We start from the raw sequence: 17,639 nt of genomic DNA, 5'->3' as shown, positions 1-17,639 counted from the left end.
ATTATGTACTGTATTTTAGTATGTCTAAACAAGACTTCAGATAATAACGTGTACCTCTTTAGAAATACTGGTTTTGTGTCCTCTAATAACCTGAACACAATTAGAAGTTGGGAACAGGGGGATGGGACCTGACACAGGTAGGCTTTTGGGAAATGGAAAGAAAACTGAGGTATCAGAAGCAAATGGGTTATGAAAGGGGAGGAGGGAGGGATATCAAAGGTGTGGGTAGAGAACCCAGCAAGAGGACAAAGTATAGTCCTAATGTATATTGGAAATAGTCATATGCAGGATTTTCTGACTTCATGGTGCATGTGCTTTAATTACTTGTGCAGCTGAGCCGTTTAAGCTCCAGTAATCTTCAAAATATACCAGAGGAGGTGCGTGAACATGTAAAGCTACTCTTGAATGTAGCTCCAGCAGTCAGACCAGACGCAGATCAAATGACTAAGGTCAGTTCATGGAAACTACAGTGGCTATAGGAAAGAGGGAAAATAGTGTTTGACTTGTAGAAACAATAGAGCTATTTTAAAGTGTTTTTTTTTTTTTCCTGTTAATCTTTTGGCTGAAATGTTAAATGTTTTTGAATTACTTGGGCAATAATAGTGTTAGCTGGTGCCTAAGTTTGTCCTTACTCTAACCTTTGTTAGTGTGAAAGAAGCGTATGCTGAAACAGAATTAAAATAATTACTCAGTACAACAGTATTTTGTCAATTTCTAATACAGTATATTTTATGACAGATTTTATTAAATTCAATCTTTAAAAATGTACTGGAAGGATATTAAAGCCATGAAATGACAAAGAGTGGTGAATTTCAGGATTAACTTTTGGCTTATGATTTGTGTGTATTATCATGTAGTTCCAACCCCCTCTTTCCCCCTCCCGCCATGAGCAGGGACACATTCCACTAGATCAGGTTGCTCAAAGCCCTATCCAACCCACCCTTGAACGCTTCCAGGTATGGGGCATCCACAGTTCCTCTGGGCAACTTCTGCCAGCAGCTCGCCACCCTCATAATGAAGAATTTCTTCCTATTATCTAATCTAAATCTACCTTTTTCAGTTTAAAGCCATTACCCACGGTCCTATCAGTACATGCCCACATGCCCTTGTGAAAAGTTCCTCTGCATCTTTTTCTTAGGCCCCCTTTAGGTACTGGAAGGCTGTTTTAAGGTCTTCCTAAAGATAATATGGAGCTTTACACGGGCCTTGCTATTTTAAATGAGGTCAAGGTAACCTGTGCAGAGTTCCATGATCCTGTACTTAAGACTCCTTTTGGTATGTGATTTAGAACATAGACTTTAAGTCTATGCTTCAGACTAGCTTGATTTCTGTGCAGATTTATTTTTTCCTTTATTGCCCTACTCCTATGAGCTTCTCTTTCTGCCTGATGGCAGAGATTCTTTATATGATTTTATATCCTTTCAATTCACACAAATTTTTTAAGAGAAAACAGTTGTCTAAATGGTCTGAGAGACACTCTTTCTCTAAGCATGATAAGACCATGAAGTTTGATATATCCCTCCCTGAAACAGAACTAGCAGAAAGGAGGACTCTTAACCATGCAAGTTTTCAAATGCAGAACATCCCATTCCAGTCTGTGTAGGTCTGGGATAGACACCCTTCTATTCTTTTCATTCAACTGCCAACCAAAAGCTGAATATTCAGGGACAGATTTAACAAAAATAAGTAAATACTGCCCTCGTTATGCATTTGCATCAGTCTTTCATGAATGATGAAGTTCTGTTAGTATTAAAGGTTTTTTTCTTTTTCGTAGACAAATTGTTTCATATACAAAGTTAATTTATATAAACATGATGTACATTATTGTATACTTTAAGATGCTAGAAAAATTGTCTTAATCAACCTTTATCTGTTAATGTTACAGTACTTAGTATTCAAAAATTTACTTTTCTAATCATTAATTGCAGCTACTTTGTTGTAAAGTTTTACAGTAATGCATTGAGAAGGTAAAAATATGATTGTGTATGGAATCTTTGTAGTAGTATCAATATTGTATCCCTCCAGATCATAAACTTTTTCTCTTACTTTTAGATACCGTTCTTCGATGATGTAGGAGCAGTGACACTTCAGTATTTTGATTCGTTATTTCAAAGGGATAACCTTCAGAAATCACAGTTTTTTAAAGGGCTACCAAAGGTTCTGCCAAAGCTGCCTAAGGTATGTCTGTAGGATTTCTTGAAATAGTTTAAAAATACATAGTGTTGTACCATAATGGACTGCCATGAGGTTGTCAGAATAGAGCAGTAGGAAAAAAGAGGAGATTGGAAAATAATTTGTGGGAATTCTTCTCAGCTATCAATACATTTGGGAACAGGAAATGGCAAATTGTGCTATAGCATGTGTAAGGAATCATTGGTTGCACATCCTGTTGTAGTCCATCCCACTTCTAAAGGATGTTATCTTCTCCCCAGTTACAAGGCTTTCCCTTTGTTTCCAGACGCTGTCATAGCTGTTTGAATTTACCTTGCCACATTTTCTCCCAGTTTGTATGTAGGATTGCTTCACCATCTTTATGGCACTTTAATGTTGAAGGATGTAAAGCTTCCTTCCCTCAGCAGACCATTTTGCTAGTACTGCAAGATGCTTTGCTGTACTAGCAGTACCCAGAAACCTCAAAGGGTCTCTCATTCCACTTTTTGCCTCTGTAGTGCTAGACACTGTGTCTAGACTGACTCCTTTTCTTTTTGTGGTATTCTCAAATTTATGTAAGACGTAATGCATAAGTGATGGAAAAGTAGTTTAATACATAATAGAATAGTTGAACTTCTCAACCATCATGTTACATTTCTTTCTTTTTAATTGCATTCAATTTTGAACTACACAGTTGCAAAATTCAGACTTCATATATTTAACACTATCTTCTTTTTAACTTAATTTTTTCCTTTAATCTAAAATTGTTGATGTTTTGAATTTGGGCATAGATAGGATAACCACATTGTCTTTAGTGCATTCACTTTTTTCTGTCTTAAAAACATAAATTATGGAGAGGAACTGTGCCCTTGAGCTGTGTATTTCTCTTTATTGATTTTAAAAGAATTTAAGCTTGCCTAACTCTGCAGTAGACCACATTGTAATCATCTGTATTTTGTCAGCTGAATCCTACTTGTAGTGGGAACGTACTTGGAGTTTACGGGGCAGTATAGTAGCTTCGTATGTTCAGAAAAAAGTGAGTGATGGCTTCGTGAAAGACTGATACATAAATTTTTTGGTGGTGAAAGTTTTTATTTTTTTTCTAAACCAAGTATGTAGAATGAGTTTTCATAATTCATTTAAGCGATTTAAAGTCCTATTTTATATACATTTAATAGCTTTTTATTGTCCTTCATAGGTTGTAGTCTCAAATTGTGTCTTGAATGTAAACAGAAAAATAACAAAAGTAGCACAGTTTAAATTAGCTTAACTATACTGTGAAAATAAGTTCAAAATTGAAAATTGTCTTTTTGGGGAGTGAGGGGGTTAAAACAAATACAGGTTAATACAAAAGCTGTTGAAATGGCACAATAGCAGCATGTTATAACTTGATGTATTATCTTTTTTTGTCTCTTAGCGTGTTATAATTCAGCGAATTTTGCCTTGCTTGACCTCTGAATTTGTGAATCCTGATATGGTACCCTTTGTTTTGCCCAATGTTCTACTAATTGCTGAGGAATGCACCAAAGAGGAATATATCAGGCTCATTCTGCCTGATCTTGGTCCTGTTTTTAAGCAGCAAGAACCAATCCAGGTATGTTACAGTTGTTTCGATTACAGTTCAGATTACAGATTTTCTCTTTGATGCTTCTTCCCTGAAAAATGACTGTTCTAGTTCTCTTCTCTTACCTTCGCACAGGTTGCCCAACCTGCTCTGTAATTGTCCAGATAGTCAGCCTCGATTCATACGAACCAGATCTTTTCAGAAAATTTACCTCTGTTACCGCCTTTTTATTTGGGTTTTCTGAAGTTATATTTGCATTTATAGATGAGATTAGATTAGCATAAAGGAAACATGCAATTTTCTACTCAACTCTTATCTTCAGTTGGTTGTAGAAGGTATATTTTAAATCATTTTATCGCTACTACAGCTAATCTCAACAAGGTTGTAAATAACAATATTTGCACATAATCTGCTCGTAACTGAACCTATTTTTTTGCTTGTCTGGATCGGTAACGCTGGAATCTTGGGGTGGAAAAGTTCAAACTTTGATGCTTTCTTACACTCTCTTAAAAGTGCTGTTTACTTGTGATAATTGAATGAATTATGAATTTTGTTGCTATGTTAGGCATCACACCTCAACAGATAAAAGGTAGCTATGCATTCCTTCTATCTCACCTTGCTTTAATGCTGGCTGCTGTTATTTCTCTGCAAAGCAGTAAAAGGCCAAGATAAACATAGGAATGAACACATAGATGATTTATTTCTGTGAAAACCACATTTGAGTACTCACGTTATTCTGGGGAGGGGAAAAAGAGTACAGTTGTATTACCTCAGAATAGTTCAGAAAATTAGAATTTCTTAGTGTTCTTTTCCTTTGGTACATTGTGTTTTTTTGTTTTGTCTTGAAAAAAATAAATGTCTAATTGACAGGAAGCCAATAAATGTTTAATTTCTACTGCTTCATCCTAAAAGATTTCTTTGTGTTTTTCTACCTTTAACGTCAGATATGTGAGACATCCTCTCTGCAAAAAGTTTATCTCAAGGTTATATCTGGAGCACAATGGATTTTATATTTATGTATTGATATTTTTAATGTACACTATGTACTAGAAGACTCATTTCACTTCTATTTCTATGAACGTTAAAGTTTGAGAGTTTTTCTAAGACATCTAGGGTAGGTTTTCAAAGTCAATATACCATGAATTCAGGGCAAAAAAAAAAAAAAAGTTTGCGGTCCCAGAGAACAGAATTCCAGGTCTGATTGGCAACATCATGTGCGAGGCACAGTTCCTGTTTTTTTAACTAATGGGAAGGGTTTGTAAGTGTTTCTTCCAAACACCCTCTCAAGATGTTTTAGGTCTGTTTGAAGCTTGTTGCTTGGCTTTTGTAGGACACTTGAGTTTGAAGCGAATGTATCTTGGGAAGCTACTGCATTTCAGTATGAAGAAATTGTTATCCAGTGTTCACAGTGCCTTCATAAGACGGAATTTATAGTATTAACGTTGAATAATTAATTACAGTGTTTGTTCATATCTCAATCTTGGAGTTAGTGTGGGATAACTGGAGTGCAATAAATTAACATCCTGTATACTATTAACATAATGCATAGTACACTTGTATTTTTACTTTCTGATGCTTCCGTTTATTTGACCTTCAAGCACTGATAGCTGCATATTTTTAGGCTTAAAAATTGAAATCACTTTCTCCTGTGAAATACTTCGCTTTTTATTATGAATGTGATACCACTTAGCACAATTTATCTATCCACTACAACCCATTTACTATAAAGAACCTAGATATCAATGGAAAGTCAGTCAGCAGTAGAAGTGTTTTCTCACCTATTTCAGATGGTTACCTTGAAATGAGTCACAAAGCTCTCTGTATTGGAGACCAAGTCTGGATGAGTAAGACTAGCAGCTAACTTTTAGATGGTTAAGCCTAAGCAAGATGAATTCCACTTTGCAAATGTGCAATTCTAGTTTTGCTTTTTAGTTAAACTAGATGTGAGATTTTCTGCTTGGATTATTTTTTTTTTCATTTTATGATGTACAATGCCAAAATGAAATAGAATAAAGCTATTTTATGTCCATGTGGGAGCTGTAATATTCATTTCATCTGTTCCCAGTTTTGATTTCAGATTCATGTGGAATGCAGCTTTTACGTGTGGAGTTGTGATTAGATGCTTTGAAGACAGCATTTGATCCGTGGTTTTTGGGGGCTTTAGATTTTTCAGTAGTGATGTGTGTAAAGAATTTCTGTGGGTTGATTTTAACAAAAGGCCATGTTGTAAATCGAAACAAGAACGCCCTCCTCAGTCATTATGACTTTTTATTTCAGAAATATTAGTCTAGAAGACATTATTTTATTTGATTTGTATTTGCTGTTCTTAAAATGCAATAATATGTCAAAGTGTTTTTTGTTTTCCATGCCTTCAGGCAAGCAACATGGTAAGTGATACCATTTACTGAGTTACAAGAAAACTTCTGAACTTTTAATGATAGATGCAATATACTTTAAATTGTAAGCATACGTTTCTGGAGTTAAAACTTTTGGCTTCTGAACTGTCTTTCTTTCCATAGATCTTACTGATCTTCCTGCAAAAAATGGACTTGCTTCTAACCAAAACTCCACCGGATGAAATAAAGAACAGTGTTCTACCAATGGTTTATAGAGCTTTGGAAGCACCTTCAATTCAGATCCAGGTATAGCAATTGCCACCTTTATTTAAAACTCCCTGATTTCACATGGAGCAACCACTTAACTTTTTTCTAATGCTCTTATACTGGATTCTAACTAGGTACCATAGCAAAAAGTAAGATGTACCTTTATGACACGTTACCTCTACTGCAGAAACTGCGTGCATGCATGTTCTTACCAGTTACTGATAGGTAGCTTACTCTGAGGTCCCACTGATACAAACATCTGTGTTGACAGTTAATGCAGAAGATCTGCTTTGCTGTAAAATCACGTTAGTTCAACTAACTTCTGGTGACATTTTTACATATCTGTATTATAATTTTTCTCTTTACACTTTATATACGCTTTTAAGGTGTTTCTTGTTGTTTTTGAAAATGGAATTTTCCACTAGAAGTGGATTAACTTCCACTGGAATTAAATTCCATTTAGCCAAAGGTATTCAGGAGTGGGAGGGGGGAGATAAACACAATATTAAATAAAGAAGGATTTGGATAAACAGATATGACTCTTACCCTTGCAAAGCCTTTGCCATACTATGGAGAGCAGTTTTTGTTTCTACATACTTGGCTTGGGATTTTTCTGCAGTAGCAGTTCAGTTATTCAGGTTGCAACCTATACCTAATGTTGCTGTGCCTTATTTTTTGAGATTGGGCTGAAATTGCATTACTTTTTTTTTCTTTGTTTCTTAAGTATGTTAAATATGCTCTTTTATAATTCAATCGGTTGTTATATTGCTGCAGAGCAGTATTGATAGTGCTCAAATTTGCTTGACATTTGTAGAAAAACATTACGTTTTGATGACCCTCGTAATATAAGCTGTGTTTTTTGTAAAGGTGCTTTGTGAAAATGCAAGATATTCTTGTTATCTCTGTATTTTATTATTAATTTATGAATACATTTTCAAATATGTTTTCCAAGTTCTATCTCTGTGTCATTATGTTTTATCATTCTAGGTATTTTTAAGTGAGTCTGCTTAGTTGAACATGATGGATATTTCCTTAAAAGGAAAGCTTAAGAAGACATTTTAAACTAATTTTGACCTTGAGTATGTTAGTACTAACTTTATAATAAATAGGCATGTTTCTCTTTAAACTTATGTGAAATATTTTTTACAGGAGCTTTGCCTAAACATAATTCCCACGTTTGCCAATTTAATAGATTACCCGTCAATGAAAAATTCATTAATTCCAAGAATTAAAAATGCATGTTTGCAAACTTCTTCTCTTGCTGTAAGTATTCTAATAATTTTATCTGTTTCTCAGTCCTCATAAAATGTTGTTAGTGTCAATTACATTGTTTATTACATTGTTTCTTTCTGCTGTTTTGTTTTTGAAGGAAAGCTCATCAGCCCAAATTTCTTCTTTGATTATTATTATTTTTTTTTTCAAAATAGTTTACTTTTTTTACTTTAACAATTTTTAAAGTGTTGTCAGCAACTGCCAACTGTTGTTAACAGTACTGTAACTATTGGTAACGTATGTTCCAGAGTATTATATGTTAGCAGTGTTGTAGAAAAGCTAAATTTTTTGTGAACAATATGCAATTGTAAATTTTCCTTCCAAAAGTTTGCTTTAAATTGTCTTGAAATTTCAGATCTGAAGGTTGTAGTTTCAGAAATGCCTTTCTTCTGAGCTTTGTGTTTTCTTAGGCAAAATGCAGTTAAGATTTTTGTTTAAAATTTTGTTACCATACTTCATAGGTCCGGGTAAACTCACTAGTCTGCCTAGGAAAGATTTTGGAGTACTTAGATAAATGGTTTGTGCTTGATGATATTCTACCTTTTCTACAACAAATTCCATCCAAGGAACCTGCAGTGCTAATGGGAATTCTAGGTAATTAATATTTTCAACTTTTATGCTTTTGATGTTGTAAATTTCAGAGATTCTTTGTAATCACTGATGATCCTTACATAGTGTATTGCTAATAACGTCTATTAAAAACTACTTGTTTCTGTTTCTTTAGTATGTCTCAGTTCAGTTACTTTATGTATTGTTGGTACTTCTGATCACTAGTATATGTGTTTATAGTCTTCAAGGCCCAATGTAGTTCTGAGTATTCTGGAGCTTTTAAGGTGTAATTATTGGCTTTTCTTACCGCTCTTGTGTGTCAGGTGCTAAAAATCATTGTCTGTACAAATGTATTGCTCTTCACTGCTGGTTTTGTTATACTCGTTTTATTGGAGTTTTAAGCAAACACACAGTACCTTTGCACTGAAATGGAATGCAATCTGGGTGAGGTTTCACAAAACAGCTAACAAAGCCTGGCATGGCTTATTACTTGAAGAGAAAGGAGACCTTACTCCCAGTTGTGCTTTTCTGGTGCCACTCTGGTGCTTGGCTAACTTAGGTTGTGTGATTTTAACAGCTTGAATGGGCTTGCAGAGACCAGTTGACCAGAGTCACTGCCAAGAAAGAGTGACTGAGTGACCATTTATCTTACTGTTAGCAAAGCAGTAGATAGAAGACCATTTGCAACAGTTGAATCATACAGAGAGCGAGAGCAATCCTCATTCAGCTGTAACATCACAGTAACAAATATATAACAGCAAAGCTATTTTAACATCCTCAAAATCAGCAAGAGGGCATCTGTCTGTAGTAATTTCAGCTGCGCTCTCTTCAGTAATCCCTGATTCTTTGGCTTGCATTTGCTATCTAAGAATGAGGGAAAGTGTCTTTTACCTCAGTTGTTGTATTCTGGAATTCTACTTGGATACAGTGGATAAGCAAACTGCTGTTTGGAAATGAGGGGTTGAAATCAATTCATTATACTAGGGTTCCCTTTTTTTGGAACAATAATACTTTGCATCTGTGTGTGATATCTTCTTTGGCTAGCTAACCACTCTGTTCTAATACAAACCATAGCAGATGAAGCTTTCTTCGCTTTCTGCACCAGTATGTTCGCTGTCTGCCACCAGAAATGAACTATATAAGCACACAGGAATCCTCCTGTCAGAAGCTGTATAGAACTGGTATGCTTAACACTGTATCCCTTGTGTGTGTCACTGTTTCTTTTTCAGTGATTTCACAACAAATAAAATATGTCCCATGATTTCTGTAACACAGACCCAAACTTCTGGGTAAGAAGAGTCTTTCTAAAATGCAATTAGCGTTAGTTAAAGCAGCATAATAATTACTCCTAGTCACTTGTCCTGCTAGGCAAGAATGCTTCCTTAGTTAATGCAGGTTAGTTTCTTTTGGCAATTTGTCAGTTAGTGGTAACTCATTTGCTCATGGTAATCTCTTCAAAGGTACATATTCTTCAGGTGAATTATCTTAGAATACATTGACTAGTAATATCAGGTTTCACAGCTGTCAAGTATTACTTTGGGTCTTTTCTTGTTCTGAATGTTAGCAAAACATCTTGCTGTAATGTGTTTATATTGTGGATGAGTATTTAGTTCTTGTGGCACAAAGAACCAATGTACAATGGAGTGATCAGTACACACAGAGTGCAACTTGGAGTTTGTTCACATTATTTCCTAAACTTAATAATTTTGCTATTTTGATATTGTATGTCAGGTATTTACAAATGTACATTTACTCATAAGAAGTTGGGAATTACCAAAGAACAACTTGCAGGAAAAGTATTGCCCCATCTGATTCCTCTTAGTATTGAGAACAACCTTAATCTCAATCAGGTAGGAACAAAAACGTTCTGCATGTTTTTACTTGTTAAATTTGCAGAGAATATATTTAAACTGTTGTCACAGGGGAAAAAAAAATACTGCTGTTTGTCTCTCTGTTTAAAGAAAAAAGGAATACAGATGCTTCCAGTATTACTGTATTTGCATGCTTAACTTTGTTATTTTCTCAGTGGAGATAACTGATCTAGTATAAACCTTCAAAGTGAATACTGTCACCTTCCAAATATCCTGCAAAAGCAGTTAACAGCTAGCATAATTATAATTCAGATTAAAAGTTAAAGTGCGATCTTAATGTCTCTTCATTTAGTTTTGTATGTAAATATTGCAGATAATGTAAAAGTTTAGCAGTGTTCCTATGAAATAATTAAGAAATGGAATACCTAATAGGATTTTTCTGGGGGAGGGGAAACGTATCTGATAGCATTCAGCTGTGCTTTTTGTCTGAGTTATCTCACTTCTGTTTTTTTCAGTAGTATATTTTTTTCACTGTTTCAGTATACACTCCACTAGTAGTTGAGTATCTAACACAAGGTATTGAAACTGGATTATAAATAACTTAAAAGCCTGTAGTTTATCTCACATAGTATACTGTAAGTTTTATGAGATACTACCTTTTAAGTTATACATGTCTTGTGTGTATATGTTATGCAAAATCTAAACTTCTTGTACATTTCTTTTACAGTTCAATTCTTTTATTTGTGTTATAAGAGATATGCTTAATAGATTGGAAGCAGAACATAAAACAAAACTTGAGCAGCTTCATGTCATGCAAGAGCAACAGAAGTAAGTGCATGTGTATTAGAGGTGAAATAAGTAAGCAGAAACTTATTTTTTCACAAATATGAGAAAACTAGCCATACCAATAAAATCCAGATAATACTCAGCTCAGTCATTGAGAATTACCTCAGATAAGTGCAATTGTTAGCAAAGATGTATTAGTCCTAGAATCATAGTGTTATTTTGTTATCAGTAGTTTTATAAAGTAAAATCCTTTACCCTTACGTTGTTCAGTTACAGTTTATTATAGTTCATACTCAGGTCCACTAGTACAGTTGTGCCTTACGTGTATATGCCAAGAATAATTGCTTTTCTGTAGTTGATGAGAACACAAACCACACGGCAGAAACATAAACATAGCAGCAGTGGTAGAAGGCAGAAGTATTTGAAGATATTTTGAACTATTGAAGTTTCTAAGTCAAATTAACTTGAGCTACCCAAAGTCTATGTCACCTCACTCAAAAGGAGGAACTAAAAACCACGTGAAATGATTGTTAGGAAACCTTTACAGATTACAATATTATAATTTTCCAGTCTCTTATAAGCATTCTAAATACGGCAGTGCTGTTGTAGCATTTTTTAAAACATTGTTTAAACGCAGAAGGATATTCTGTGCTGCTGAATAAGTGTTGTGGATGTGACTGTAATACTATCTTTTTGTAATATTGTATAGATCTTTGGATATAGCTAATCAAATGAATGTGTCTGAAGAGGCAAGATCTAGTAGTACAAGTAATCAGGTAAGAGTCAGTGTTTCATTGTATTACTTAGATGTAGAAATTTAAAATAAGTCAATATGTACATTATCTTAAGTTGCAGCATTTCACGTAACTTAGTTTTGTTTGATCTTAAATAGATTGACAAGGTATTCAATAATACTGGAACGGACCTTCTAACTAGTGGACCTGACAGTAAAGACAATGAGTTATCATCAAAACAGAAAAAGGTATGGCTTTTTTGTTCTGGAATTCTCTTACATCTATCTGTCTACTACAAGTTTGGTATGGTTGCATAAAATGAGTATGTGTAAATATTTATCATATTACAAGCTTTAAAAGAAAAACTGTTCCTGTATTATACATTACAAGGCCTACTCACATGTGAAAGTGCTCTGAAAAATGTTCAAATCACATCCTTGAATTTCTGTGAAAGCCTTTCCTTAAAAAAATGTCTCTGCACAAAGTAGGCAAATTAGGATTATAAATCTTTGGTCACTTTTTTCCTCCTTTTCGCTATTAGTAAAACTAAAGCTTAAATAGTGGATTTAGTTTGCCAAATCAAAATGATCAGGCGACTTTTTTATTGATAAAATCACAAATGGAGATGAAGATCAAAAATAGATTTTCACGTAGTAAACAACACTAACTTCTAGTGTAAAAATTCAAAGTTATGTGAAAAAGAGCATTCAATATGTTAAGGATTGTTAATGTTAATATGTTCAGGGTATGTTAAGTTATGGTTCGGTACAGGAAACAAAGAAAAAGCATGACATGACACAGCTTATGCTTGCAGTTAATACTCAATTATAAAATTATTTTCATGGCTATTAACTATTTAAATGCCTTCCCAGATTATATATGTTTCATCATTTCTATTTCTAATTATCTGAAGCCTTTCCCTAATTTTAGGTGAAGGGGGAGTGTCCCTGTTTGAGCAGGGGGGTTGGGCCAGATGACCTCTAAAGGTTCCTTCCAACCTCAACCACGATTGTGTGATTTTTATGATTTTATCTTTCATTAAGAGTTAAAATCCTGAAAGGTTCCCTAAGCAATGTTAAAATAAAACTCCCTTTCAATTCCACTGTTGGTTGTAGTTCTGTATCAAGTGCCAGCAGGTACTTACGTGAACTCAAAAACTGGAAAGACTTTATCTTATGCCCAATATTAAGAAGTCAAAGCTAAAATAATCTTGTTGCAATACCTTTTTATTTCAGATGTGCCCAGAGTTTCTCATTATGGTGCTTTTAATATTGTATTTATTTGCTTTAAGTAGTTTTTAGCAATAAATAGTAAGATTTTGTGCTTATCCACTTTGTTTTATATAAGTAATATTTTCTGTTCTTCCACATATTGTTGAATTGACAGTGTTATTTATGAAATAAAAATAACAATAAATAACCATACTGTCCAACTTAGTGTTAGTACTTTCCCTTTTCAAGGCATCACTTACACTTGAAGAGAAGCAAAAGTTAGCTAAAGAACAAGAACAGGCACAGAAACTGAAAAGCCAACAACCTCTTAAGCCACAAGCAACTGCAATAACACCTCCAGTGAAGCAGGTGAGAAACAGCAAAGTATTGTACTGTTCCCATTGGAGCCATGATGCTTTTTTCTTTCACCTACTGTATGTATTTAGCATTTTTGTCCTGTGATTCACCTTTGTTTCAACTGGCATTACAGTGGTACAGTTGAGAAAACTAAGTTTTGTCCTCCCTTCCATTTGTATCATTAGCAGTATTTCCCACTTCTAAAATTGCAGTAGTTTCTAAAGGCACTGAAGACCATTGTTTAGATATGGGAAAAGCATATAGGGAAAAAATAATAATAAAATTTTGCTCTGAAGAGTTTATTATCTAAATACGTAAAGATCTTGGAGTTAGGAATGGGGGGCTTGCAAGCAGATTGTGTGCTTGGTATACACCAGGTAGTACTTGATGTAAAGTCTTCGTTGTCCAAGAAAAACTGCAAAACGATTAGTTCCAAGTAGCAAAGAATGAAAATAACGTAATTCCTCTTATATATAATTATATCTGATGCCCAATTCCATGCAATAAATTAGTTTCTGAAAAATGAATGCCACTTCCGCAGGAGCAGTGATAACTACTGTTACTAGTGTGTGTATACAGGAAAAGGGTTTAATTACATTTTATATATTAACTACATTTTATATATTTTGCAGACAAAAGACTTGACAGATACACTGATAGATAATATGTCATCTTTGACTAGCCATTCCATCAACAAAGCTATAGTGGCATCTTCAAACAGCTTCTCGTCTGTCCCTTCTATGGGTGTTGGAATGGGATTTTCATCACCTGTTGACAGCACAAAGAGAAATGTAACAACAAATGGACTGAATACTACTATGGGTTTTCAGACTGCTGGATTCAGTATGGGAAGTGGTCCCACTACTCAAAATTTCTTCAGTGGTCCAAGCGCAACAGGAACAACCAAGATGAACATTGTACCAACTGCCAATATGCCAAATTACAGTCCTATGAGTGCTGCATCTGCAATCTCTCCACTGACACAACAAAACAGACCCCCAGATATGTCTGCTTTAGATAATCTTTTTGGTCCTCAAAAACCCAAAGTTAGCATGAAACAGTTGGCTCAACAGAAGTCAAACCAGTGGGTTAATCAGTTTGTACCCCCACAGGGGTCCCCAAGTGTGAGCAGTTCAGTCATGGGACCTCAGATGAACATGATAGGACAGCCTGGCTTTGGTATACAGGGTAATCCTTTCTTTGCTCCTCAGAACTTTGCACAACCAGCAAACACGATGACAAACAGCAGCTCAGCTAGTAATGACTTAAAAGATCTTTTTGGGTAAAATGTTTTGTTTTCTTTCAAAGATTGATAAAATTTGAATCATGGGTAAGCTGATTAACATCTTTTTTGATTAGTAAAAGCATGGCTTGGGGAAACTTTCCACCCACCAAAGTAAAGACTTCTCCACTGGAAAAAGACTAATTTTTTCATTCACCTGGTAATGCAGTGGAATTGCATAAGTGCACAGCCATCTTATGTACTAAAGATTTCCCATCTCTTTACCCAACTTCAGAGCATTGAAGGTAGGATGCATGTATTGAATTGAAAAAGAAGGAGCTAAAATTTCAAATATATTCAGAAGTGTATTCAATCAACTGGATTTATAAGAAAACTGTGTTTCTTAAACAGAAATGCTTAGGGGGTAATAACACTAGCAAATACAACTTAGTGCTATCCTGTCCCGTGGATCAGTTTTTTTGGTGTCTGCTAAATTCAACTTTTTTTTTTTTTTATAAGTTGTCACCTGAATTTCACACAAATTGTCATTATGCCCTATTATGACAGTTTGCAGGAGGTAAATTTTTATGTTACCTCAGAATGCTTTGTTAGCCATGCTATGTAGTAATATCTCTAACTGATAACTGTGAAAGATGCTAAGAAAAAATATTTTGCCTTTCTTCTCTTATGAGATGATTAGAATCGATGTGGGAGTAAACTGCAAGATTGAGTGGTTATTAAATTTTGTCCAAGTTTGGAATAGAGGAAGAACTCTGCTCCAAATGACAACCCGTTTTACAATGTCAGATCCTTGTTACCAACCCCATAGTAAAAGCCACGTACCACTTAAGTGGGATTTTAAAATACATGTGATGACTTGGTTGTGTTTACTATACATTTCAGTGTTTTGGTTACCTTGATACTGCTTCTAACTGGTGTGAAAAAGAAGAATATGACTTGTTATGGAACCTCCCAGAAAAAAAAAAATTTGTAAAATTTAAGTGTTGACTGCCCCAGCTTCTTACAGTTGGTTTGGTTACACAGAAATATCTTGGATTAGTTGTTTTGGGCTCTGTTGGGAAGATGAGAAAGGGCTGTCTGGTACAAGTTTCACATGGTTTTGTGAAAAAGCAGACTGCCATAAATTGCCTTGACTAGAATAAACTATTGTATTTTAATTTTGTTTTAATTTAAGTCCTTATGAAGGATAGATGACTATGAAGTGATACACAGGTATTTCAGATCCCTCTTATTGTATTATTCCAAATTTAATAAAGTTCTCCAGAAAATGAAGCAGTAATTTCTTCTACTTCCCAGAAGGCTGATGTTCAGCTTGCCCATGATAGAATCTCTGTTCTGTCAGATACTACTGTTGGGTTTTAATTTCTTCTTTCCTAGGAATTTCAGGAACTTTCTTATGTAATATTTTGGAGACCCTAGCTGGCTATTTTGAGAAGGAAAGAACTAGTTACCTTTTTTTATGGAAAGCCTACATGCTTTATTTTTCAAAGCCTTTCACTGAAGAAATCGTTCTTTCATTTGCTGCTTAAGAAACCAAAGGGCCTTATGCTGTAAATGTGACTTGTATTTTGGTATATTTCCACAGTTCTAAGCGGTAATAGCATTAAGCATATTTCTTAAAGAATTGTTCATGTATTATAGCTGCTGCCTTAGTCCTGTTATTTTAAAATACCTGGGACCAGTGAAATTGTGGTTTAGAAAACAATGCCTAACACATTGTGATGCTTATGTGCTGTTAATATTCATGGTAAACATCGTAGGTTATGTTAAAATATCTGTGTAAACTTAACTACGATCCTAGAACTGTTAAACTATTTAAGTTCATTTACAGTCGCTAGTACTCTATACTCTCAATCACACTAATGTCTTCTTTTATGTCAAATTTAGAAAGCTACATTTTGTTAGGGTAACTTAAGGCAAGACTTAAAAGAATTACTTGAATCTGTATTCCTCTAAATTATTCAGAAAATAAGGTTAAATTAAAAATAACATCTCTTGGGACTCTACAATGTATTACATTAACGTATCTGGTAAAGGTAGTCTTACACATCAGTGTCCTGACTTGGGTTTTCAGTACCTGATCCTTGTTTTGTTAGAAGCTTTCAGAACTGTTTTTAGGTTTAAGTTTTGGAGAGAAAGTAGCTATGGAGGGAAAGCTAATAGAAAAAAAATTATCAGATAGTGATAAAATTTTGTATACTAGACTCCTAAACTCTGGGGATTGGGACATGTACTTTTGGCATGGGCTGTTGGAGAATATAATGTATTTTGTAAGAAAGCCAAAAAAATGTTAACATGTTAAGAATGTTAAAAGTTAAAAGTAAGAAAAGTTCTTCCATGCAGTGCTAATGTGTTAGAATAATATTTTTATCTGGCTCAAGTAATATGAAATGTTTTCCATTTTGTATTTCAGAGCATAATTTTTATTTCTCTATCACAATTTTCAGAATGACCAGAGTAGAATAGCTACAAAAGAAAACTGAAAAGGGAGTTTATGAAAACAATAGCAAATTTTCTTTTCAGTTATTTAAAAATACAAATGGAAAAGTAATTTCAGTTAAAATCAGAGGGTCACATCCCTCTTCCATGCAGTTGCTTCCTATTTAGTATGTCGGGAAGCTATATATCTGTGAACTTCTCTAATTATTTCTGCTTAACTTAGAAGAGGAGTTGCAAGAAGTCACCAAGGCCGTATGCCACTTAGTGCCTGCTACAATAGCTGTTCTGTAGGAGGCCTTGTCCAGATCATCTTTCCCCTTGCACATCATCATTCTATGACCCTGAAAGAGGCCGAAAGACTCATGTTGTGGCCAAAGTGAACACCACTGTCTGAAAGCAACAGCTGTACTTCAGATCCAATTCATTGTTTGGTTAAGAGTAGGAGGAAGGGACTATGTTATAAATTGTGAGCCTTCCAGGGGCCTTCTGTTTCTGGACTTGGATGGAAAGCAGTTACGTCTAGTCTGGTCTGAAGTAGAGGGGACTATCTAATCCCCCCTTTTTTTTAAAAGAGAGAAGTTTGAAATGGTATCTGATGAAGAAATTGCGAATTTATTACTGAAATAGTAAGCTGATATAAAATACATATTCATTATAATGCTTTGACAAATGTAAGTTACATAAAATTTCTGCACTGTATATTCAACCTAATTTAAAGAAATAATATATGGAAGCATGGCAGGTTATATCATCATATTACAGCCCTTCACCCTGCACATCTATTGTACCTGCCCAGCTCACCTGGTTTACTTTCTGTTCATTTGTAAAGGAGGAGCAAAGAGGAGAGGGGAGTAAGTTCCTGTTCTTTAATTGATTTATCCATTTACTACAGAAGGAGAAATGCAAAGAAAAGAAGTGG

General features: G+C 34.6%; 1 protein-coding gene across 2 annotated transcripts in view; it reads left to right on the top strand.

The window, feature by feature from the left end:
* SCYL2 (SCY1 like pseudokinase 2) overlaps positions 1-16,270 on the top strand; it is a 32,525-nt gene extending 16,255 nt beyond the window's left edge. For both annotated transcript variants that reach the window (XM_027452546.3, XM_072036157.1), the window contains 12 exons: positions 333-449; positions 2,053-2,178; positions 3,569-3,745; positions 6,235-6,357; positions 7,468-7,581; positions 8,052-8,184; positions 9,871-9,989; positions 10,678-10,778; positions 11,446-11,512; positions 11,629-11,718; positions 12,931-13,050; positions 13,671-16,270. In XM_027452546.3, the coding sequence (XP_027308347.1) occupies positions 333-449; positions 2,053-2,178; positions 3,569-3,745; positions 6,235-6,357; positions 7,468-7,581; positions 8,052-8,184; positions 9,871-9,989; positions 10,678-10,778; positions 11,446-11,512; positions 11,629-11,718; positions 12,931-13,050; positions 13,671-14,324 (1,941 nt within the window). In that variant the 3' untranslated portion in view covers positions 14,325-16,270. The remainder of the gene's footprint in view (positions 1-332; positions 450-2,052; positions 2,179-3,568; positions 3,746-6,234; positions 6,358-7,467; positions 7,582-8,051; positions 8,185-9,870; positions 9,990-10,677; positions 10,779-11,445; positions 11,513-11,628; positions 11,719-12,930; positions 13,051-13,670) is intronic.
* The last annotated feature ends 1,369 nt before the right edge of the window (positions 16,271-17,639 follow it).

Source organism: Anas platyrhynchos, chromosome 1 (genome assembly GCF_047663525.1).
Source record: "Anas platyrhynchos isolate ZD024472 breed Pekin duck chromosome 1, IASCAAS_PekinDuck_T2T, whole genome shotgun sequence".
In the NCBI taxonomy this organism is placed as follows: Eukaryota; Metazoa; Chordata; class Aves; order Anseriformes; family Anatidae; genus Anas; species Anas platyrhynchos.
Note: the sequence above shows the minus strand (reverse complement) of the source record. Positions and strands in the feature narration are given on the sequence as shown.